The sequence below is a fragment of the Triturus cristatus genome, chromosome 8, assembly GCF_964204655.1.
Source record: "Triturus cristatus chromosome 8, aTriCri1.1, whole genome shotgun sequence".
NCBI classification, from domain to species: Eukaryota; Metazoa; Chordata; class Amphibia; order Caudata; family Salamandridae; genus Triturus; species Triturus cristatus.
Genome location: NC_140591.1, coordinates 403,728,011 through 403,752,500, shown reverse-complemented (window position 1 = coordinate 403,752,500; position 24,490 = coordinate 403,728,011). Strand labels below are relative to the sequence as shown.

Here is a 24,490-nt window from a genome sequence, read left to right as displayed (position 1 = left end):
CTGTCCTCGAAACACCGGCCCAACAAAAGTAATCTCGTCATCAAAATCCGTAGGACAGAAAAAATCCCTTCGAGATCGCGGAAGGAAAATACACTTTTATTTCAACAGTAGTGAAAGTGATATGAGGATTCGCGTGGATCATAGTTCAGAAATTGAAACCACTTTAATCTGGAAGCCTTAAATTGGGAGTCAAAGTGGGCAACAACAAGCACACCACTGCCTTTCTCCGAGGCGAAGCAGAAATGCCTCGGAGAAAGGCAGCGGCGGTTTCGGATTCGGGGGCGTGTTTTTCTTTTCTCTCCTCTTGCCATTGGCTGGAGGAGAGAAAAACACGCCTAAAAAAGGGCGTGGCTAAAAAGTGGAAAGAAGAGCACGGAACACGCCCCCGAATCTGAAAAAGACGGAGCCTAGTTGGAGGGACGGCTCTCTCTTCCAATGGCTGGCCTCCGTTTAGGAAGCCAGCCAATGGAGGAGAGGCAAAAAGAGAGGCGGGCTAAATAGCCACTCTAAGCATCATAAGATCTCCGGACTTCCGGTTCTGCCTTCGGCAGACCGGACGGTCCCTCGACCTAAAAAAATGGAGGTGTCTAGAGAATTTTCTTAGCCTGAATGCACATCTAGTCCAACCTTTATCTGGAGCAGCTGCACTTTGAGTGGGAATGGGATTACAAATTTCCCATTAGATTCCAACATAGCAAGTTTTGCCAGCGTAACCCATGGCCATCCGCTTGAATCTCCATTTGCGACACCCATAGTCCGCTAACTTCTGCAACATCATTATTACAGAAAATACAGTTATAAAGCAGATTTCTGCATCTGAAATTTCAATCTGCAACTATAAATGTCCACAGATCATGTGTCCCTGAACCAAGATCTTGACACCATTTGATGACTTATTAGATACACAATGGCACAAAAAAAGTTTGTGACTCAGGCGTACATTTTTCTTTAATATTGTGAATGAAACACTCTTTAGACCTATGGATCCACCCTTCTATTCTTGTGTTTTTCCAGCATTGGAGCCCCCAGGTGGCGATGGGAGTACGGCCAGCTGCTGTTCAATGCGGACAATATGGCCACTACTATGCTCAGCTAAACAACATCCAGAAGAGGCCATTTGAGCAGCCACAGGTTCCTCAGGGGATTCAAAGAGCCGACGAGTATCATGGGCCGAGGGAACAAGTGCACCCACAGTGGTAAGTGTCATGTCTTGTCTATTTATCGTGGGCAGCCAGTGTTCCGGAAAAACCTCTGGGCACTTAACAGCAGCAATTTGTACCATATCCCTAATCAATTGATACAGCAGTTTGAAGCATACGTTAAGTATGTAAGTTAAAAGGTGTTTGCTATAGTAAAATGTTGTTTTCAATTGAAAGCGTACCATTAAATAGTAGAGGTTGAGTTACCCATTACTGCAATGTTTGTAAACCGAGTCCATGCCAAGCCCCCATTCCATAAAATAATTTGGGCAGACCCTCAAATGACGTATTTGAGAGGCCTGACGTACAATGAAATAGCAGAAAGTAAAATAGATTGTAGAGGGGCTTGAGGGAATTTTCTGCAGAAATGTAGATACTTCATGTAAAGCACTGCAAGCGAGTCAAACATTTCAAGTGACATCGGAGGCAAGGGCATCTTAAAAGTCCAATAACTTTGTTCTGTGTTGCTTTTTTTCCCTTCAATACATGTGTGAAATACAAAATGAGTTATGAGCGAGCCAGGGAATCGAGCTACTTCAGTTTGAGGAGACTGTATTGTCCAAGAAAAGTTCACAAGAATCCATGTTAAATGGCTTCCATTTATTTTCTCACATTCACATACTTAATATTCAGACGTCACAACGAAATCTAGGGACTCCTTTGAAGGTTCTTTTTAGCAGATATACTGGCAAAATTCGACTGTTTTTCAATGACTCTTGTGACTGGCTGAGGTGATCCTTTATGTCACAGCCACGCATTGATGTCTCATTTCGCGATCATTGCACCCACACCTAGTAGGGTCAGCCCTCCCTGTGGGACCCCAACCTCATCCATAATTTCCAACTGAATCATTTTGGGAGAGAAGGCGAATGCCCGCCCCAACACCAGTGATATTGTGTGAGTAACTTTGTGCTAGTAATGCGTAATTTTAGGGTATATTCATATCCTATGAAGGAAATCACCTTCAACTACAGGGTATCCTGTACAGTTTCGGGACTGAGACAAGCCCCTCTTAATAACTACTTTGTTAGTAAGGTATGTCCTGTGTAAATATTTGCGTGTATCAGGCTCAGCCTGGCTGATATTACAAACTCTTGGGGTGCATCACAGCATCCCTACAATCAGCCTCATCCACACGCCCTGGTCTTCCTCACATGATGTTCTTTAATCAGACAGGACAATTGGGGAATTAGAAATGAGAGAGCAATGTGCCTTCAAAATGCCAGTCCTGTATATAAATGTATCTCAAAAGGGCTGCCTTCTCGTAGCATTAGCATCTGTGATCAATGGGCTTCCAATGTGTGTCTCAATTGCAAATATGTGAACAATTGTGATGTATGAAGTTCTTATTCACCCACTCATGTGTCGAAGTATTTAGTGTGATCTCCCTCCCATATGTCTCTCAAGATATTTCCCAATCCGGTCCCATGACTTAAACCCTTGCAGTAGTACTGTGTGTGTCAAGTATGTGCCATTCCAGAGTCGTATTTGTTGAGTAAAGCTACACTCACAGCTCATCCATTGGAGAGCTTTATGCTACATTGATTTGGAATCTTGGTTCATGGAGGAAGTGACCCTGGAATTTGGCACCAGTATAGGAGTTTCATCATGTCTGTTTCTTCTAGGAGATCTCGTTCCGCCTGACGTGCAGGGTCATGTTCTAACAACCACTCGTAATTGGTAAGCCCAGTATTGAAGGTGCATATCTGCCATGCCCAAATCCCCTTCAAACATTGAGTGTGCACATTTATTTAATACAATCCAAGAAGGGTTTATTTGCCCATAGAAAACCGATTGAGTTCGTACAAAATCTCTTCGGTATCTATTAAGGGTAATTTTGAAAAATATAAGGGCCCTGAGATTAGAATCATTTTATATAGGGCGTCCCTGCTTAGTACACTAATGGGCAGTGTATTCCAATTCAATGTGTCTGGTTCTGTCTCTTCCCACAGGGGTGATATTTAATGCTCAGCATTACAGGGGTCCAAATCAAAGTGCATTCCAAGGAATTTGAAGTTAGATGTTCGGACAGCAAATTTAGTACACCACTCATAAGTTGTGTGGTACCAGGGTTGAGTTTAAGAAAAGCACGCTGACAGCAAAATTGCTCATAAATTTCTAGGAGACATACAAGGCTGTCCATATTCACCACTGGAGCAACGCAATTTTAGTTCCATCCTTACTCGTCACAAAAGCGCAATATATACGTACACTTAGCAGCATATACTCTATGTGTCTAATTTTATTGATAATAAGTATTCAAATGTACTACTGAAATGCTTTCCCTGGAGAACACTAGTGATTCTTAAACATGTGTATATTAACATTTGGCCTAACTGTGAAGAAGTGTAGTTCTCTTCCATATTTGCCACAAATGTCCCAAGTTATGTTGCATTTATTTAAAAGTGCATTTCCTGTGTAACCATGACTCATTTTCCTAAGTTACATTTATATTGTTGGACTTATTTTGAAGTAAAACGTGCATAGATAATCATGTATTCAAAGTTCTCATTTTAGTGCTTAACTAAACCTACTTCGACAAGGCTTACATTTCGAAAGGTAATTCTTCTGGTTGCCTTGCACGTTCTCTACTCTGCAGATGTGGTTTCAAGGCTTCGTTAGTTAGAGAAAAGAGTATTATGTATCAGTGATAGGGAGGCCTGAGAGAGGAAATATTGGCAGAGATATGGAGAGCTACATTGGCTTAAGAAGCCTCCTATTCATCATGTATCAGGAACGGTGTGATACTCAAGGTCGTTGTGAGTGTCCAGGCTTCATGGAATGAGAACATCTGGATATGTTGCCATCGCAGTGTAAAGTTCACCACTATTTGTCCCTGGAGGGATGGTGTGAGGTCCGGGTTGACTGAGGATGCATCTGTGTGTTTTAATTAACATATACACTGTTAGAGTTTAGAGCAGATCCTTCAGACCTGCTTGCCCTATGCTTGCGAGTGTAAGGCTATATGCTAAACACTTGATTCCCTTTAGAGGATTTCTACTGAAACCCTCACTATGCTGACACCTTCCTGCATTTCTAAATTTCCAGCTGAACTTTTCTCGAGGACCCTTTTCTAGTTAGCTATAAGACTTAGGCTTACAACTTTAGAAATATTCATGTTTAGCAGAGTTTATCAGAGGAACACCGAATTGCATTCTTTCTGTATCTGGATTATTCTGACTGCAGTCTTTATTGGCCTTCTATTGTGAAGACAGAATCTGTATTGGCGCTTTAATATACTTGTTGTAAAGCTCCACGTTCATAATACGTTTTTACTCTGCCTATTCACTGGACTGAATATTTGTGTGTAATAAACCCATTTAACCTTAGCCACCAATTCCTGGTCCTTATTGTGTGGCCAAATGGGCTAGACAAATTTTAAATTGTTTTATTGAATGCTAACCTCTTTGCCTCTTGGTCAACCATAAATGTCTATTGCATGGAAATGCTAACTGCACTCTAATGCCCCATCACCTTACTCAGGAATACTATCTGATTATGGTTATTGATTATATTTTGCCTCTTACCATTATAGCTCTTCTTTTTCATTAGCCTGGTTAGAATCCACACCTAGAAATGAGACAGTAAGCTAAAAGGAACACATTGTCTGGGGCCATATAACTGAATGTTTGCAGCATTTCTGCTATGTGTGTAACAAATAACATTTTAAGGCAAAGAATAGAGGAGTGTGGCATGGCAAACAAGAACCTAAACAAGGAGCAATGGCCAAGGTCTAGCCATTTTGTGGAGCTACCACGGTTAGCTTCATGTTCAGTGAGGACAGGAATAAATGTTGACTGAATGACCTTGAGGTTGCTTTGTGCAGATTGGCTAGGTAGTAGATTATAGAGTGTGTGTGATGCAAAATGTAGAGCCCAGGCTCTAGGTCCTATTCCACTAAATATACTAATGAGAGGTATGTAAACCTCAAACCTCAGCCATACCTAATAAACTGCTTAAATAAAGGCACTCAGAATACATATCTTAGGCTCGGGAGTAATGTTAGCACCTTTATTGGAGGTCAGCCATGGATGGCATCTTTATAAAGGTACCTGCCAGCTCTGTGACAGTAGGAGTCAAAGCCACCCACACATTTTGTATTTATGCTGCATGCCCGGTGCACATACACTCAGCTCAACTTTTGAAGTCTTCATGAACAATCTTTTCCCCAAGCTATTGTTTAAGGTTATCATGTATTTTGATTATGCAACATAGCTACCAAAAAAGTTAGAGACCTCTTCCACTATATAATGATTGTTTTCTGCCCGACTCCTGTCAATGTGAATGACTATGTTCATACATTTATTGTGGTTTTTATTTTAAATGTTACCTTTCTAACACTTATTGTCCAATGTAGTCATTTATATATTCATTTTTATCTGCTTGTGTTATCATACATTTTCACATGAACTTTAAATTGTAAGTGAATTATTAGTTTGTAATGATTTTTATTCATCATACAATAAAAGATTATGGCAAAGTGTGAAGCAAGCTGATTTAATATTTTTTTGCTTTTTTACATGATAGAAAGTATTGAAAATACAGGAAGGTTTTTTTTAAAGCTTTATTTATGATTTTTCAAAAAATAAAAAAGGAGATACAATACGAGACTGTAATGCTAATAACAAATAATGAAGTTGTGGTTCATGTGCATACATAGTAACTGACGTCCAATACAACATAGTTTGTCCTGGTCCAGTTAAGAAAACACTTGCCATCCTATCATAGACAATTATTGTACTTAATGGTAGGAATGTCTATTCACTTCATCCTATTGTATTCCAGCTGGAGAGTCTTGTCCCGTCTGGGAGCTCATACATGTTTGTGCTAACAAGTATGATCGAAAGGGCTGCCATATGTCAAGTGGTGTGGATGCTGGGGGTTGCACTTGGGTATATAGATCGCTATTAGTATTGCAGTATGACATGCTGAACATGCAGCCCTTCAACGTCAGTGGATTTTTACTACCTCAATGTAATGCATTCTCTCTCTTGGCCAACAATAACGCTAGTGCACAGAAGCACCGAGAAGACTTGGGAAGGTCATGCAAATGTCCTAGCAATGCCCACAGGGGTGCGGGAGAAATTTTGAAAATACAGGAAAGTTGATACTAGTTATCGTACTGTATCAGTCTGCTCAATTTTCTTCCTTACAAAAGCATCACTCATGGCACAAAAAGTATGCTATATTTTTTTTAGTTAAAAATAGTAATGGAAAATGAAATCTCTATTAGACATATAAAATGCAGAACATATATTGTATGTTGCGACAGTTCACTTCCTCTTGTCATTCACATATTTGCATATCTCTATGTACATTGTCATGGGACACAATGTATTTGCTTAATTCTTCCACAGTTTATGTACCAGTGTATAGTTTCTTTAATATGGCTTCAGGGCTGTATCACATAGAGTGAGCACTGGAAGAGCTATACATGACAAGTCCCTGCCACAGTTTTGGTCTGACTGGTGTCTTAAATATTTGAAAAGCCAAAGGAGCAGTATATAACTTCATTAGAATGTGGTAAATGGTTGTTTGTAACTGGAAGGAAGTATGCTGCTTTTGCCTTTAACTGTAGCAACATTTGATACAATTCCTAAAGTAAACAACAGAACATGACAAAATAACACAATACATATCAACATCACACGAACAAAACACAACAGAGTACAATATAATTAGATACTCAAAACAGAATGCAACACAGCAAGCAAAGTAAATGACACCAACGCAGTACATGAATGTAGTACAAAAACATTACCACCGCAATAAATATGCACAAACGTTCTTGTCAAGTACTACCACATCCCGAAATCTTATTTCATAATACATTAGTAAAAAGTGTTTACACAAAGCATTTTTTTATTTACTACCAAGGACATGAGCAAGAGCCTGCCAAAAATGTGTTGTGATTTGGCACCAAGAGTCATATTCTGAAACAGAACTGAATCCAAAGTTTAGTAGAGATTGATGCATTCATTGGGTGATGACTGGTGAGTGTGGGCTGGACAAAGCTGGACGAAGAAATGTACAAGCCTGGTGACCATTACAGACAGATCAGTAAAGTTCTTTCTAGTAGTACTACATGGGAGGTATGATGCTATAGAGGTTAAACTGTAAATGGTATTGATTATATGGCTAATTCTCCAGCCCCAATGCTGGTTGGCTGCCACTATGAATTAAAATGGGTTTTAATTACCAACATATTCAAATATTCTTCATGCAGGTGTGCAGATTATCTCCAGAGACGGTGGGAAGCGCACCAGTATAAAATGAAAGTTGAAAAGCAGCTGGTAAGTAAACACTGAATGACAGAGAAATGGTGAGCCCAACATTCTATTCTATTCCAGGGCTTCAAGAGATTAATTATGTAAATTGTTCAGTGTACTGAGCTCTGGTTTTCAAATTTGTACTCTGACATTGTTTATTTAACACTTTCTAAGAGCTGCTGTCGCAATAGAAAAGTGGTCACTTCACCTGTGTATTTTGTGCACAGGGAACTATCAACAACAGTGTTGTTTCCTGGACTGTGAGATTGTTACTCCAGTCGAGGTGGAAAAGACTCTTTGTGATACCTACCCATGTCCAGTTTTATGTTGTGTAAGGCGACCATGATTTTCTCTCCACACAGCTACTAACCTAAGTTCAGGAATAAGCTAGTAATGGGTGAGTAGAGGTATTGTAGTCATAAATATAACCACCCTTTTGATGCTCTTCTGCACCCAAAATATATCTAGGCTCCTGTCATTCTTCTGTCCACCCAACTGCCTCTCCATTTTCTTTTGTTTGAATCTGTTTATTGTCTTTTTAGTTATGCATTACTCATGTCCCCAACCTCCTCTCCATACCCCCATCTCTGAGGAAATATTTGCAAGCCTAATCTATCTTCCTGCCACCTTCCATGTGCCTCTCTTTGGTTCATCCCCTCCACACTCCCCCTCAAACAATGATACATACCCACCTATCATGCTGTTCCTCTCCTCCTAAGTTCTCCCTTTCTCCTTCCCTGAGCAGAGAGTGATTCTGATGCAGCAGAACGGAGAGCCCCACTGCACACCACGCCAGCTCTATCACAATGACAGAGCATCTACCTGGGGTCAGCTCCTTTCCCCTGATTCTCTTGGATCACTCATTGTCAGCAGGGACAGTGGAAGAGAGAATTGGAGATAGTACAGCAGCTCCCCCACCTCACCTCTCCCTTATTCTTTGTGCAAATCCACAGGAGGAAGGGTAACCTTACAGCAGGCAGCGGGCATCTGCCTTCCCTCCAGTTCCTTCAGTCTATGGTGAACTGAGGACAGGGGGGATATATGACAGTACAGCCACTGCCCCATGTCCATATCCCTCAAATGAATTGACTTCTGAGGGCTTTTGTGACTGCAACAAGCCTTAACCCCCTCAGGGTTTTAAGCAATATGAAGTTAGGGTGACATCCCTATGACATGATGGCATTTGAGAAGCAACTTGATTGTCAACTGCAGTGATGTCACCTTGAGTAAGTCTCAACATTAAGCGAAAACCCAAGATGAAATAACAAAACATTTCTATGCATTTTTGGGCAAGGTGTAGTGAATTTATATTGTCTTGTACCAAAGCGTGCCTTGTACCAGTGACCTTTAATCCCTAATAGAAGATCCTTCCATATCAAAGAGTAACTATTGTAAATCAGAAAGATCTTACTGTCTCGCCAAATGCCTGTTGCGGCCAATTAATGCGCATCCACTAATTTTTCCTATTCAGACTGCCTTAAATAAATGGTTTGAGATCACAGTTGTGGATGCAAATCATTGAACCACAGCTGCACATGCAAATGATTGAACAAATGACTGAACAGATATCAACACCCAGCTTGGTGCGGCATCTGATTCACAAAGATGCAGTTGTCCCTTTTCGACAGCTTTAATCTTGTGCATGGTGGCAGACGGCCTTGGGGGGATATGACAGTGGTCTATCGGACTATTGCATCAATCAGTCAATTAGTCGGTATTTGTAGAGCATGGCTATCACCAGTGATGGTATTCAGGCGGTGGTTTGCAGGACTTAGTTGACGAGACAGTTCTTGAGTCTCTTCCTGAAATCCGACACCAAGGGTGAAGTTCGGAGATGAAGGGGGGAGTGTGTACCAGAGCTTGGCAGCGAGGTGGGAAAAGGCGCATCCTCCACTGTGGCTACAGCAGATACGCGGTGTCTGTGCCAGGGCGAGGAAGGCGGAGCAAAGGTTTCTGGATGGTTGGTGGAAGTTCAGGCGGTGGTTCATATATGCTGGTCCTTGGTCATGGAGGGCTTTGTAGGCGTGTCATTAGTTTGAATTTGCATCTTTTTTGGGCAAGGAGCCAGTGGAAGTTCCTCAGGGGCTCGGTGGTGAGGGTCCATTTGGTCAGGTTGAGGATCAGTCTGACCACTGAATTCTGTATCATCTCGAGTCTTCCTACTATGTCACTCTCTGTATGTGATTTTTTTTTTTAAAGCAGCCCCTGGCCCTTAACAAAAATCTTCACATGCGGGGAAAGTGACTACAGGGGTGAATGTCAATTGGCCCTTCCGAGCCTCTATTCTAGCATTGACAGACATTTAGAGGTGGTCTCAAAATGCCTCTTGCATGATACATGTTAACGAGGCAGGAGGTTTTCAAACCTCCACCTAATGTACATGTTGCTGTGCAACTGATATACATCAGTTTTATCACAACATAAAGCCCAGGTTGCATATCCTTTGGTGCACAAAGCACACTAACTGGTTTACAAACTGGCCCATAGTTATTTAGTCTGTTAGTTCAATTTTAATAGAATCTTTAGAACTTCAAAGGTGTATTCTTCACTGCAGAAAATGAACACTTCATGTTAGGTTTTATAACTTTGAAAGAAATTGCTGTGCCAAAAGTTCTGGTCATGTTATGTTTGGTAAACTCATAAACAAGGTGTTAATATCTTTATATTCAACATAGCTATACAGTGACAAGGCTTGGAATCAATGGAAATTTCCCTGTTCACAGTAGCATTTGGTCCAAGTGAGTACCTCTTTTTACCTCAAATATACTAAATGAGATGGAAACGTAGGTTTCAAAGCAAGCCATGGTTGTGTTGTGAATCGAAAGGGGGTCCAACAAATTTGATAGATTTAAAGTCACTTGTCTCCTTGGATATAAACATATTGTAGTGTCCATGTTATCTGTGGTTATGTTCTATGATGGAGTGTTATTGCATCACTAGGGTTCTAGGTTCCATGATGGGTTGACAGTTCATTAGCAGTTAGAGTCTGTCCTGTGTGGTTGTTTAAGTTGTCCTCTCTGATGGAATAAATCTACCTGGAATCCACCTGTTGTGAATCCTGTGCTTACTTCACACTGGCGACGACTGGGAGTCAGAGGAGGACAGCGTTCACTAGTGAAGACGCTTTCAAGGTATTAATGCTATGTGCTTCTGATTGCACCTGCGGCTGATTGATCGTTTTTGAAGTGGCGTTTTGGAGTAGTTGATACTTGTGCCTATCACATTTTCTTAGTGGTCTGCACGTTGTGAAACTGTTTTGCGCTTTGATTGCGCCTGCGGCAGTGTGTGAAATCGTTTTGCGCCTTGATCGCGCCTGCGGCAGTGTGTGGAATCGTCCTGCGCTTTGATCGCGCCTGCGGCAGTGTGTTTCACCAAAATCGGGAAATTTTAGACGGAAATACTGGCATGTATATGCTGCGGAGATTGTAGCGGTTACGTGGTTATGTTTAAAAAAAAATAAAGCCACACTCACCCGCTCGAGCTAGCGCTAGCCGCAGCGTTCTTGTCTGGAACCATTTTTTGCATTATCTGGATTACGCGCTTTCCTTCTCACGGAAGATTCCAAGTCAGCAAAGCATGCTGGGGGCGTGATGATTTCACGCGTTTTAGCCGCCATCTTGGATTGGTCTAGTTTCGGATACAGTGATTAATTTTGACAACTTTATTCGTGTGGCAAGCAACATTACCTGTCTTATACAATTTTGCTTTATTTTTTAAAAAAAAGAGAGAAGTCACGTTTCTCATTTTCATTCAAATTTTTATTCTTCATTTTTTTTTCTCTCTTTTCTTCAATCAAATTTATTTTTTAAAAAAAAACAAAAAAAAAAAACAAGACTCTAAGCAATTTTATTACGCCTATTTTTATTTTTTGTGTAAAGGCAACTAAAAGTTTTTATTAGTATGTCTAACATTTCGGCACCACCACATTTCTTGCCTGCAGCTGGAGAACCTAAAATGGAATGGGATTTATGGTATCCTATGTTTTTAGCTTATGTTGAGGTTTTAGAGGAGGAAGGTTGTTCCCCAAAAAGGAAATTGGATTTGTTAAGACATTGTTTAGGTGGTCAAGGGATCAAAGAATTCGATAATTTGCCTCCTCTCGAGAGCACTGAAGGTGTAAATGTGTTTGAGGTAGCAGTTAAAAAGATGAGCACCAGATTCGGGAAGAAAATAAACATTGTGATGGAAAGATTTAAATTTTATTCCCGTGCTCAAAAGGAGGATGAATCCATTGAAAACTATGTGTCAGCCTTACGTTCTCTTGCTGGTTCTTGTGCATTTGATACCATCAATTACGAGCAAGTGCTTAGAGACCAGATAATGATGAAAACTAAAAGTAAAAAGATACAAGAGAGGTTATGGTTGGGTACTGAATCTTCTTTGAATGCCGTGGTCAATATCGCTAAAGGCATAGAACAATCAGAAAAGTTTGTAAGTGAGATCAGAGGTCAACCTTCAATTGTCAACGTTAAAGCACAAGATCCTGTAGCTGAAGTTTCAGTTGTGAAGCCTCAGGTTTTTCAGAAGAAAACTCCTTCAGTTTTTATTAGAAGAGACCCAAGTTTCAAGGACAATAAATTTAGCAACAGGAGAAATCCTGTGATCTGCTATAGGTGTGGCAGTTTTGAACATGTTGGTAACTATAAGGGATGTCCAGCATGGACTAAAATTTGTATTAAATGTAAAAAGCCAGGTCATTTTGGAAAAATGTGTAGGTCTCAACAAAAAGTCAATTGTATTACCTGTGATGAAGAGGAGATTGCTACAGAGTTTAATGAATTTAATTGCATTGCTTGTGTTTCTGAAAACAATTGTAAAGGGTTTCCATCTGGATCCATACTAATAGATGGAAAAGAAGTCATGATGATGATAGATTTGTGTGCGTGGTACTCCATTATAGGTAGGGATCTTTTCATAAAACTATGGGAGAACAGAGAATTATTACCTCCAGACATTAAACCTGGTAGTTATTCAGGGCACAAAATTGCACTGGAAGGTTATTTTTGGACAGATTTGTCTTTTAAAGGGAAGTCTACTAAAGGGAAACTATATGTAGCAACCAAAGGGGTATCTATACTTGGGTGGCCCCATCAACAAGAATTGGGCATAAAATTAGATCCCAATGCAACTCCACCGGTATACAGTATTCTTAGTGGGGATTGTGTGGATGACATTAAAAAAATGTTTCCTAAAGTGTTCAGTGATCAACTTGGGGAATATGCAAACTTTAAACACAAAATAATACTAAAGGACTCTGCTATTCCTGTAAGACATAGGGTCCGTAATGTTCCCTTAGCATATCGTGACAAGTTGAAAGACATGTTGAAGGATCTAGTTTCAAGGAATGTTATAGAACCTATAGAATCATCCCCATGGGTTTCTCCGGTGGTTCTTTCCCTTAAAGGCAACGGAGATCTTAGGTTGTGTGTTGATCTCCGTAGCTTAAATAAGGAGATTTGGATTGATAGACATCCTTTACCCAACATTCATGAATTGATATCAACTTTATCTGGTGCGTGTGTGTTTTCCACAGTTGATTTGGCGAGTGCATACCACCAGATTATGTTACATGAACAATCCAAATGCTTGACAGCTTTCATTACTCCGGAGGGCATGTTTCAATATAAGAGGATGCCATTTGGTTTGGCTAGTGCCGCTTCGGTCTTTCAGAGAATCATGAAGGATGTCCTGGAAGGTTGCCCTGGTGCCATAGCCTTTCAGGATGATATTCTGATTTTTGGGAAAGACTTTGAGGACCATGATTGTAATCTAAAAAAGGTGTTGAATAACATACAGTGCAAAGGTTTAACGCTTAAGCTTTCCAAATGCAAATTCAGAAAAGATAATGTGGAATATTTAGGCCACGAGATTTCAAGAGAGGGTATCAAACCAAAAATGGATCATGTAGCTAGTATTACTAAGGCTCCGTCTCCTACTTCTAAAGATCAATTGTTGTCATTCTTAGGTTTAACGGAATTTTACAGTAAGTTTGTTAAGAATTATGCCTCAAAAGTGTTTCCGTTGCGCAATTTACTGAAGAAAAACGCTAAATTTATCTGGGGAAGTGAGCAAAAGTTAGCTTTTGAAACACTTAAAAATGAGATTTGTGTGGCTCCGTTTTTGAGACCTTTTACTATTGGTGGGGAATCTATGGTAGCAGTAGATGCTAGCAACACTGGTTTAGGCGCTGTGCTTTTACAAAAGAAATTTGGGGAGGAGTATGTTGTTTCGTATGCCTCAAGAACTTTAAAAGGAGCGGAGGTCAATTACTCTACCATTGAAAAGGAATTACTTGCGTGTACCTGGGCTGCGCAGCATTTTAGGCAATTTTTATGGGGGACAAAGTTCCAATTAAGGACTGACCATAAACCTCTGATAAACATGTTAGCGGCTGGTGGTGGTAGAACTTTGACTGCTCGATTAGCCAGGTTAGCTGCTAAACTGCAGGAATATCAGTGTTCAGTTGTATATATTCCTGGCCGTTTGAATGTTCATGCGGATTGCATGTCTCGGTTGTCTTTAGATGAGAGTTCTGGTGTAAGTATTACCTCGGAGGAATGTGACGTAGCTTATACTATGGAAGATGTGAGGGAAAGTGTAAGTTCGAGTGCCATTTCGGAGGAGATTTGGATTAAGGCAATGTTGGAAGATGACGTTTTACAAAATGTTGTAAGGTACTTACAAGGAGGATGGCCGGAAGAAAGGAAGTTGAGTGGTGAGTTGAGTTCGTTTTGGAAAGTAAATGATGAACTTATGTTTTTGCATGGATTCGTAATTAGAGGTGATAAGATTGTTCCACCTCAAAGTGTTAGAGAACAGTTAGTAAAGTTGTCACATGAAGGACATTTAGGAATGTCTTCCACCAAACGTCGTTTGAGAGAGTTCTATTGGTGGCCAAGCATGGATGGTATGGTGGACAGGTGGGTTAGAGATTGTATTTAATGTTCTAAGAGTGACAAATCGGTCAAACCTTTATCTGTGGGGATCTCACCTATTGAGTATTCCTTGTGTCCCTGGAGTAAATTAGGGATTGATATTATTGGACCTTTGAATTTTTCTTCTGCTAAACAGGTCTTTGCGGTGGTTTTAGTGGATTATTTTTCGAAATGGCCAGAAGTCAAGGTGGTAGACAAAATAACCTCTAACCATGTCATAGAATTTTTGGACAACATCTTTAGTAGTGAAGGTATTCCATCTGAATTGGTTTCTGATAATGGGCCACAATTTATTAGTCATGAATTTGAAATGTTTCTAAACAAATGTGGGGTCACGCATAAAAGAGTTTCTAACTATAATCCAATGGCTAATGGTCAGGTTGAGCGTTTCAATAGGGTTGTGAAGGAATCTATACAGCTAGCTATTAAAAGTAATATTGATTGGAGGAAGGCTTTACGGGCCACTTTGCACACATATCGGATGTCCCCTCATTCTGTTACAGGTTGTTCTCCATTTGAGATGTTAAGAGGAAGGAAGCCGTCCTCAAAGCTCATGCCATGTTGGTTGAAGAATAACAAGTGTCCTGATTCCATGGTGGATCTCAAAATGGTTAGAGAGCGGATTCAAAAATACCAAGATAAGATGCTAAATGCGTAGAACAACAATTCTTCAAAAGATTGTAAAATCAAAGTGGGTGACTTTGTTCGTGTTAAATTGGGTGGCATTGACAAACGATGGTCTAAATGGTCTGACCCGGTGAAAGTAATTGAAGTTTTCAGCAGAAATGTTAGGGTACATGGTGGCAAAATATGGAATTTCAGACGGATATCCATATTTAGATCCAAAAATGTTTGTGATGATTCACCTGTCTCTCCAGTAAAGAAGTCTTTGAATACTGAGGAGAATGGGGACTTTCAAAATTTTCTGGATACATTGAATGGTTCTAATTCTGAGTTTGAAGGGACGTTGGAAATGCTGTTGAACCTTGTTTGACTCAATGTTCCTCTGCAACATCTAATGTAGTCCCTGTTGAGAACCAACTTGCTAGTTCTCCTGTTGAGGTACCCATTCCACCAGTTCCAAGGAAAAGTTCTCGGGTGAGGAAACCACCTGTTAAAATGAATGATTTTGTTATGTTTTAGGTTTTTTTTTGTGTTTTTTGTTTTTTTGGGGGGGAAGGTGTGTAGTGTCCATGTTATCTGTGGTTATGTTCTATGATGGAGTGTTATTGCATCACTAGGGTTCTAGGTTCCATGATGGGTTGACAGTTCATTAGCAGTTAGAGTCTGTCCTGTGTGGTTGTTTAAGTTGTCCTCTCTGATGGAATAAATCTACCTGGAATCCACCTGTTGTGAATCCTGTGCTTACTTCACATATCTTCAGTGGTAAGGGATAACAAGTTGAAAATGAAATAGACTGTTTCATAGGTTAGCACTTCCAAGGTCATTTAGATCATTGTACAAACAGGAGGGGCAAAACACTCTAGTTCAAATAATATTCACTCCAATGATCAGTCAATGTGTTTTGCGAAGGATTTACAATGTGGAGCAAACAAATGGGGAGTAACATGCATACATATTTTTCACGGCAATACTCAATTTTCAGTGGTGTCACAGACTGCTCTAGCTGTCTGCAAAAGCTTGTGTCATCAATCCCAGTGGAGGCTGGCATATATTTAGGGTAGTGGCGTGGGCAACAGAGGTGGCATTAAGTTAATAAAAAGAAAAAAGTCACTTACCTTGCAGATTTTCAATACAACATCCGCCTAGCTCAGGTGTCTTCGCTCCTGGAAGCTCCGGACCATGAAGCTGCACTCTCCAAACCTGGCACGTCGTCAGGATTGGAAGGAGCAGTCTCTTGCAGCCCTCCTAAGGGTACTGGAGGCCTGCGCTTTCTCTAACGTAGCTCTCTAAGACAGCCGTACAGAGAGGCATGCGCACTTTAAAATAAGTGCACAGCTCCCTGCTGCCACTCAGCAGCACTGGCCCGCCCCGTCCTGACACAGTTGTTTCAAAATAAAATGGTAATAAATAAACTTTCTTACCATTTTATTTTTTAGCTGCCATGGGGCTTTTGTTTTTAGGGGGGCAACGCTCCTCCACTCTCACGAAGGAGCCACTCCTGATCAATACACAATTCGTGGGCTTTAGGTCAGTGAAAAATCCCAGTGAAAACAGGACTCGCAGGTAAGTGCTTCAGGGTTTATTGAACGAGATACATCAATGTGATGGGCAGAGATAATGACAAGCCAGCAACTGGCAAGTCCATCTCCAACATCCTCATTACACCTGAGCAATAGGTGCCAGGGTGGCTCACACGCCCACATTCTAAACACAGAACCCAACACATCTTTCCCCTTATAGTAAACAAACAAAAAAACTATTTAGACAGATACAATGATAAACAGGAAAATGCTAATACCACGCACAACAACGTGTTGTCGCCTATAAAGTACACAGAAGAACATATCACAAAGAAAACAAAATTACATTCAAATTGAAATGACACATTGCTTCTTAAATTACCTCAATCCCTGACATAATCCTGGAGACGAGAAGGTGCCTTCCTCACTCACACAGACCTTCCTGAGTTCATATCATTCTGGACCTGTGAGTTTCCAGAGGCACAATTGAACTGCATTTTGCTATTTGCTTGGACAATTTTTCCTTATTCCACCATATGCTGTCACTTAGCTTCACCACCTTCTCCTTGACTACCTCAATCTCCATTGGCAGGGAGAACTTGGAACGATCCTTTGCCACAATACCTGGTAGCTTTACTCTCACCCAGTCCCCTCTGTTAAAAAGAAATTGATGTCTTCCTTTTATAGAATCTGTGCTGGCATACTTCTCCTGAGCCTTCTTACAACTCTCCTTGACGCTCTCAAGTTTAACATGTGACACTTCAAATCATTCATCCAATGGCTGACCAGTTGGGTAGCAGCCACCCTTCCCTTCAACAGAACAAAAGCTGAAACATTGGTGGTAGCAAATGGAGTGGTGCGCAATGCCCACAACAAATCCATAAGCTCCTTCTCCCAATTCAACCCATTAGCCACTGAAATTTGAATGTTATCCTTGATGATCCTGTTGTAGCATTCTACGAAATCATTACTACGGGGATGTAGTAGTAATATGCTTTATTCCCCAACGAGACATAAATCTTTAAAATTCCTTGGATGTAAATTGCACCCCATTGTCCGTGACCAGTTCAACTTGTGTACCTTCCCTAACGAACAATGATTGCAAAAAGTCCAGCACCACCTCCATGTTAGCTGATTTCGCGAACTAGACCACTGGCCACCTTGTGCCATAATCCACCAGCACCAACCCATACCTACTACGTTCAATCAGAACATACATGGGCCCAACGATATCCAACCCTAACTTAAACCATGGTTTATTTGGAACAGGAATTGCTTCAACCGGTCTAGGAAAAGTCACTTGAGTCTTGTCACTGACCGCACATGCCACACAGTCCCTGACGAAATGCCCCTCACTCCGATCCATTCCCGGCCATCAGAAGAACTCCCTGATCCTCCTCTTCATGGCCCTCATCCCAACATGTCCTTCGTTACCAAAGGCAAAATCTTACTTTGCATTTTCACTGGCACCACCAACAAACCCGTCCTCCTCATCAATCCATTCTATATGCTTAATTCAGGAAATACATGCTTATAAGAATTCACACCTGCATGGAATCCTTGGTTATCCATCCTTTACTCAACATACCCACAACTTCTTGCATCACCCAACACTGCTTCTCCCCATTTTTCCTCTGAGATGCACCCAAAACCAGCTTCTCCCAGTGTTGTCACTATATAATCCTCCTCACACTCCACATCAGTGATGTCACTTTTGAACGGCAACAGGTATACCCAATCCGCAAAAACGTTTTTCCCCCTAGAATGTATTCTAAACTGAACTGGTACTACATCATTCCATAATGCCACTTAGCTATGCGAGGAGTGGCTTTGCTAGCACCCTTGTTAGTATACAGATTCAAAAGAGGCTTGTTGTCCATGTGAATGATAAACTCCGAATCCCACAAATAGTTCCTGAAACGATCCCCTACACACCAGCAGGCTAAAGCCTCTCTCTCGATAACAGAGTATGTCGACTCCGCTCCTCTCAGTGCCCTAGATGCAAAGGCTACAACTACCTCATTGCCTTCCCTTTTCTGCAACAGCACAACACCCAAACCATGTTGGCTGATATCACTTCCCACAATTTATGGATCCTTGATAAGGTTGAAGGGAATGTAATTCCCAAGTTCACATTTGACATCTTGAAATTCCCTTTCGTGCTCAACGGACCAAACAAACTGCTGATTTTTTTTCCACAACCCTCTCATGTACTGTGTTTTCTCACTGCAGTTCGGAATGAACCTTGCATAAAACTCCAACATTCCAAAGAAGAAGCGCAACTGATCCTTGTTCTGTGGGATGGAAACTCCTTGACAGCCCTAACCAGATCCTCCTTTGGTTCCACACCTTGAGCAGACAACTTGTAACCTAAATAGTCTACAGTGTCCCCAGCAAACCTACATTTCTGTATCTTAAGCGTAGCCCCCTATCTGTCAAAAAGGACAAAACTTCTTATCATGGGACTCAATGTTTTTCCCATAGACTAAAATACCATCCTCATAACACCTCACATGCACAACCCCTACAAACATCGCTTCAATCACTCTGAAATACCGCAGAAGCTGATGCCAACCCAAAAGGCATTCTCATAAACTTGTATACACCAGAAGGGGTAATAAATGACGTCAGATGGCGGCTCTTCTTGTGCAAGGTGACTTGATGATAAGTGGACGACATGTCCAAAGTCGAAAATGTTTTGCCACCCTTAAGCGAACGTAACATTTCAATGTTATTGGGCAAGGGACGTCTAGCCATCCAAATCGTCTCATTCAGGTCCCTTATGTCATTGCACATTCTGAGAAAGCCATTGGCCTTCCTAGCCAAAACCACCGGACCTTTCTATAGGTTCAATTATATCCCATTTGCATAAGTATTCCAATTCCTGCTCCAACTGCCTCCTCATAGCAAAAGGCACCTGTCTGGGTTTGTGGACCACTGACTGGACCCCATCCATCAAAATTATGCTGTGGGATAATCCTTGATCCTCCCCAATTTTTCCCGGAACACCTCAGGAAAAGTTGTTTTCCAACTTCCATCCTGTATCGGCCACACAGATAAGTATTCTTCCTTAAGCAATACTTGCTCAGGACTATTGGGATCCGAAATGATGCCTAAATTTCTTTGTTCTAACCATCCTAATGAATTTGTCCCATCGGTCGCAACATAAACAGTGGCAGGAGTGCTATGACCCTTAAAGTGCAAAACGCTGTCGAATTCACCCAGGATTTTCACTGGGTTACTCCCATAAGCAATAGGTTTGAATTGTGACTTCTTCAAGGTGACATTGTCAATTTTGCCCCAATCCTCCGGACCTATGAGGGTAAAAAATGACCCTGAAGCTGCCATCACGGAAACAAAAATGCCCACAATATCAATAGCCACACTGTTTTTTTTAGGTGGAGCCTAGAGCCAGTGCGCATGTGCTGCTGTGCAAGACTTGTTGTGATGGAGGAGCGAATAGAAGCCCCGCCCACTCTCCGCCCATATTTGCCATTGGCTTGTGTCATTGTCTGTCCTAAATGCTGTCTTCTGATTCGTAAATAGATTTGTTAGTCCTTCCTTAGTACCGCCTCCTCTTCATTTGCCACCTCCCATAGCGACTGGCCCCTTTACTTTGGTTGCTACAGGTACTCGTTATTTAGACTTTGAGTACTATTTTCTTTAATGAGGTTCTCCTATTTCAGGCACGACATGCTTTGGTGTCTTTTTTACCCCCCTCCCTCCTGTTGTTCGTGCCTGCTCCCCACCCTCCCTCCTATTGTCCGTGCCTTCTCCCCCTCCCACGTCCTCCCTCCCGTTGTCTGTGATGCCAACCATTTGCAATGCAATAGGTCTTGCGTAAAAGCGAGACCTATTGCATTGCAAATGCTTGTGTCTGGAGTCGCTGCATGCCAATTTCAGTGACAAGGACGGCAGCTCTGGAAGCTATGCCACATCGCTAGCTTTAAAAAAAACTTCTTTGTTTCCCTTCATGGATGATTGGGTTTTCGCTTCACGCCCCTTCAATGACGCGTTCATTAGCACTAGCTAGTGACGTGATGATTAGTCAGCGAGAGGGTGTTGTGTTGGGGCTCTAGGCCCACATGCCAGGCAAGGACTGACACAGACACGGTGGCTAAGGTTATTCAACTGGCCGCGAGCACGTGCAGTCGGGCCCTTTTATTGACTGGCTCACGTCACTCGTGACGCCTGTAAGGGATGCGTGTAGGGGTGTAAGTGTGCCCCCTTCTATCGGGGAGTGGCTACCAACTCTGTGTCTGTCGAGACACTAGAACGTGTCTCGCAGGACACAACAGAGGGCATACTGCGGGGATGGTGCTAGGGGGCTGTGACAATGTAAAGCTGCCCGGGGGGGGGGGTTGCGCAGCAGCCCCCCCCTAAAAGGGCGGCCGCCTTAGTGCCACAGGAAGGCACAGGGGTGAGAGGTCTAGTCCCTGGGTCCGTCAGGGGAGACCCCAGCAGATGGCGACTTCCGGCGGGGAGGGGACAGGGGTATTTATACGGTCTCTGCCCCTTCCTCGCCCTCTTGTCCCTCTAGTTTAGGCATGGATCTTTTCCTACTGGACCTAGGGGAAGCTTTGGCTGCAGCAGGTTGTAAGTAAATAGGTCTACCTTGGTGGGGGGGGCCCTGGTAGTGACGGTGGCCACTCCCAAGGCTGTGGAGGAGTTACAGGGCGATCCAGGGTCTGCACATACCAAGGGGTACATCATGCAGCAGCACCGCGGGGTGCTAAGCCAGGATACCCAGGGATGTTTTAGCGTTGTCCCCTGGAAGAACGACGGCGCCCCGTTAGCCGACAGGCGGTTGTGGGTCTGAGCAACCGGGGGCTGCCATGTATGCTCCACCCACCCCTCATGGGGGGGCGTGTGAAGCAAGTGGACTGGGGGTCCACGGATGGGAGGGGTGGCCCCTCCCAATATTTGGTATACACCATTTGGCGTTGCCATGGTGACTTTAGGCTTATCAGACGGGCAGGCGGCATAGGGGCTGGCCTGCCCTGGGATCGCCCGTAAGATAACCCACCATGTTTGCATATTGGTTATGCTAATAAACCTGCAGCAATATTTCTCCACTTACAATACAGTGTTGTGTGGTTTATTTATGTACTTATGTGTTTTTTGACAACTGTTGCCGATATTGGCACTATGTAAGGCTGCCCGGGGGGGGTTGCGCAGCAGCCCCCCCTTAAAAGGGCGGCCGCCTTAGTGCCACAGGAAGGCACAGGGGTGAGAGGTCTAGTCCCTGGGTCCGTCAGGGGAGACCCCAGCAGATGGCGACTTCCGGCGGGGGTGGGGAGGGGACAGGGGTATTTATACGGTCTCTGCCCCTTCCTCGCCCTCTTGTCCCTCTCGTTTGCCTTGCCCACCCCTCCGCTTACCCAGCGTCCGGAGGTACAAAGGGGGGGCTTAGGTTTTCTAACATGTTACTTTGTGTTGCAGGAGGAGTTACAGGGCGATCCAGGGTCTGCACATACAAAGGGGTACATCATGCAGCAGCACCGCGGGGTGCTAAGCCAGGATACCCAGGGATGTTTTAGCGTTGTCCCCTGGAAGAACGACGGCGCCCCGTTAGCCGACAGGCGGTTGTGGGTCTGAGCAACCGGGGGCTGCCATGTATGCTCCGCCCACCCCTCACGGGGGGCGTGTGAAGCAAGTGGACTGGGGGTCCACGGATGGGAGGGGTGGCCCCTCCCAATATTTGGTATACACCATTTGGCTTTGCCATGGTGACTTTAGGCTTATCAGACGGGCAGGCGGAATAGGGGCTGGCCTGCCCTGGGATTGCCCGTAAGATAACCCACCATGTTTGCATATTGGTTATGCTAATAAACCTGTAGCAATATTTCTCCACTTACAATACAGTGTCGTGTGGTTTATTTATGTACTTATGTGTTTTGTGACAACTGTTGCCGATATTGGCACTATAGCGAGGTTCACTCACCTCGGGCGTGTCGGTTGGGGAGCCTGCTGCCCAGTCTCCCATGATGCTAAAGGCAGGCGTCACGGCCTGTCCCCATTGCTCCTGTGCACACGTGCATTGCAGGCTCCTCTCCCTGGGGCCGGCGCCTCGCAGCGCTGCTTTAGCCCTTCAGTCTGGCACTGGAGCATTAAAGGAAAGAAACCTCTTTAAACACCACTTCCGGTAGGGCCTGGCGAGAGACTATTACCCTGCTTGGTGCAAACTTCAGAAAGATGAAGCGCTGAGTCGGCCCCGCAGGAGTCCATGCACATCACTGCAGGAGGCTCTCATGCAACCCTATTTTAAGGCCTGCACCGGCCTGCTGGCAAGCGGACGCTATTCACCACGGAGGGTGGGTAGGGAGGGGGGGATGCCAATAGCAGTGAACCTCAGCCCACAGAATGCCCCACGCGGCTCCTCCTTCCTCAAGAGACCTGACTTTTCAGCCTGCAGCTACGTCATGGCACGGCCAGAGACCACAGGTCCGTCGAGGGAAGGGCTTCGGTGAGTGTCTTTGCTTTGGGAGCTCTTGATAGCATCACAGGAGACTTCTCGTTATAGACTGGTCGGCGCTCCTTTTCGTCGAGACTGCTAAACAAGACATGTGGTAGGGAGTAATTGCTAGGATCGCCCGACTGTGTGATGTTTTTGTTAACCTGGAAACACTATCAGTTTCACAATTGCACTCCTTAACTACTGATGGTAAAAGACACCAGTTTTCTTTGGCAGTGTTTACTCGAGTGGATAAGGGGTAAGATTGTGCAGGTAGGAGAAGTGTCATGTTTCTAAGGATTCACTCTCAACCTCTGTTGTATTTTACTTCTCATACTCCACGAATTGGCAGTCTGACTGTTTAACTTTTTACAGCAAAACACAATGTGGCAGAGAAACTACGAGGGGAGATGTATTAATGTGGTGGCAAACTAGTTTGTAATTTGCATGTTTGTCGCAAAGTACGTTGTTGTGGGGAGCGGGTAGAGTACCGGAAAACAGGTGGACGAATATTACTTGGGCGATGGGGCTTAACGTTGTTTGGGGTAATTATTGAAAACCTGTTAGAAAATAGAGATGCATTTCCCATTGTTGCATTGAGAGAGAGAGAGAGAGAGAGAGAGAGAGTGTGTGTGTGTGTGTGTGTGCGTGTGCGTGTGCGTGTGCGTGTGTGTGTGTGTGTGTGTGTGTGTGTGTGATTTGCCTTCCAGCACTTCTATGGAGTGTGAACCCCAGTGGCTGGGTCCCGGTTTATGCCTTTGGAAGGCGTGGGATTTAGTAGGCCCACCTCCCACAAAGTCATCTGTGCATATCGTGTCTAATCCTAGTGGTTTATTTGATAACATGATGTATTCTGGGTGTTGTCGTTTTGGCTTGAATAATTGTGTAGATGCATCTGCTAGCTATGATATGTAGCACAGCCCGACTGGAATCATGGAGTTATGAAAATAAGGAGTGAGGTGCAAACCCTAGAGTCTTATTCATTTCATTTATTTGTGATGTGTCAAATGTGACGTTTTTTTCTTTGGTTGCAAATATATGCATGCCACCTTAGATGACAATAATTTTGTATTGTCTTTGAAAGTTTAGTTGCGATTGCATGTTTGTAAAAATAATGTATTCAATAAATAAAATATATAGGTTTGCTAATGCCAGACCTATGGGCTTTGACAAAGCCTGTTTATTATAAGTATTTGCCTGATTTATAGAGAGGAAACCAACCCAGCAGTGCTGCATTAGAATTGTCTTCTAAGCAACATTCGTCTCCCCACCACAGCATTAAGACCATCTCAAAGGCCGTTACCATTGTCTTTGTAGCAAAGAAAAGGATGTAAGTTTGTCATTGCAAGGGAGGGACTTCAGAGCAGGTTTACAGAGTTCAGACTGTTTATTATTTAATTTATTTTATCACAAAACTGGCAATGTCATTAAGTTTGGTTCAGCACCACCAAAGCATCACTCGGCACCACCACAGTATCACTCAACACCA

General features: G+C 43.0%; 1 protein-coding gene across 1 annotated transcript in view; it reads left to right on the top strand.

Moving 5' to 3' along the window:
* Window positions 1-24,490, top strand: part of LOC146802199 (serine/threonine-protein kinase Nek5-like) — a 383,120-nt gene that overhangs the window by 179,655 nt on the left and 178,975 nt on the right. The window contains exons 12-13 of the mRNA XM_085621788.1: window positions 1,015-1,196; window positions 7,426-7,492. Coding sequence (XP_085477914.1) covers window positions 1,015-1,196; window positions 7,426-7,492 — 249 coding nt within the window. The remainder of the gene's footprint in view (window positions 1-1,014; window positions 1,197-7,425; window positions 7,493-24,490) is intronic.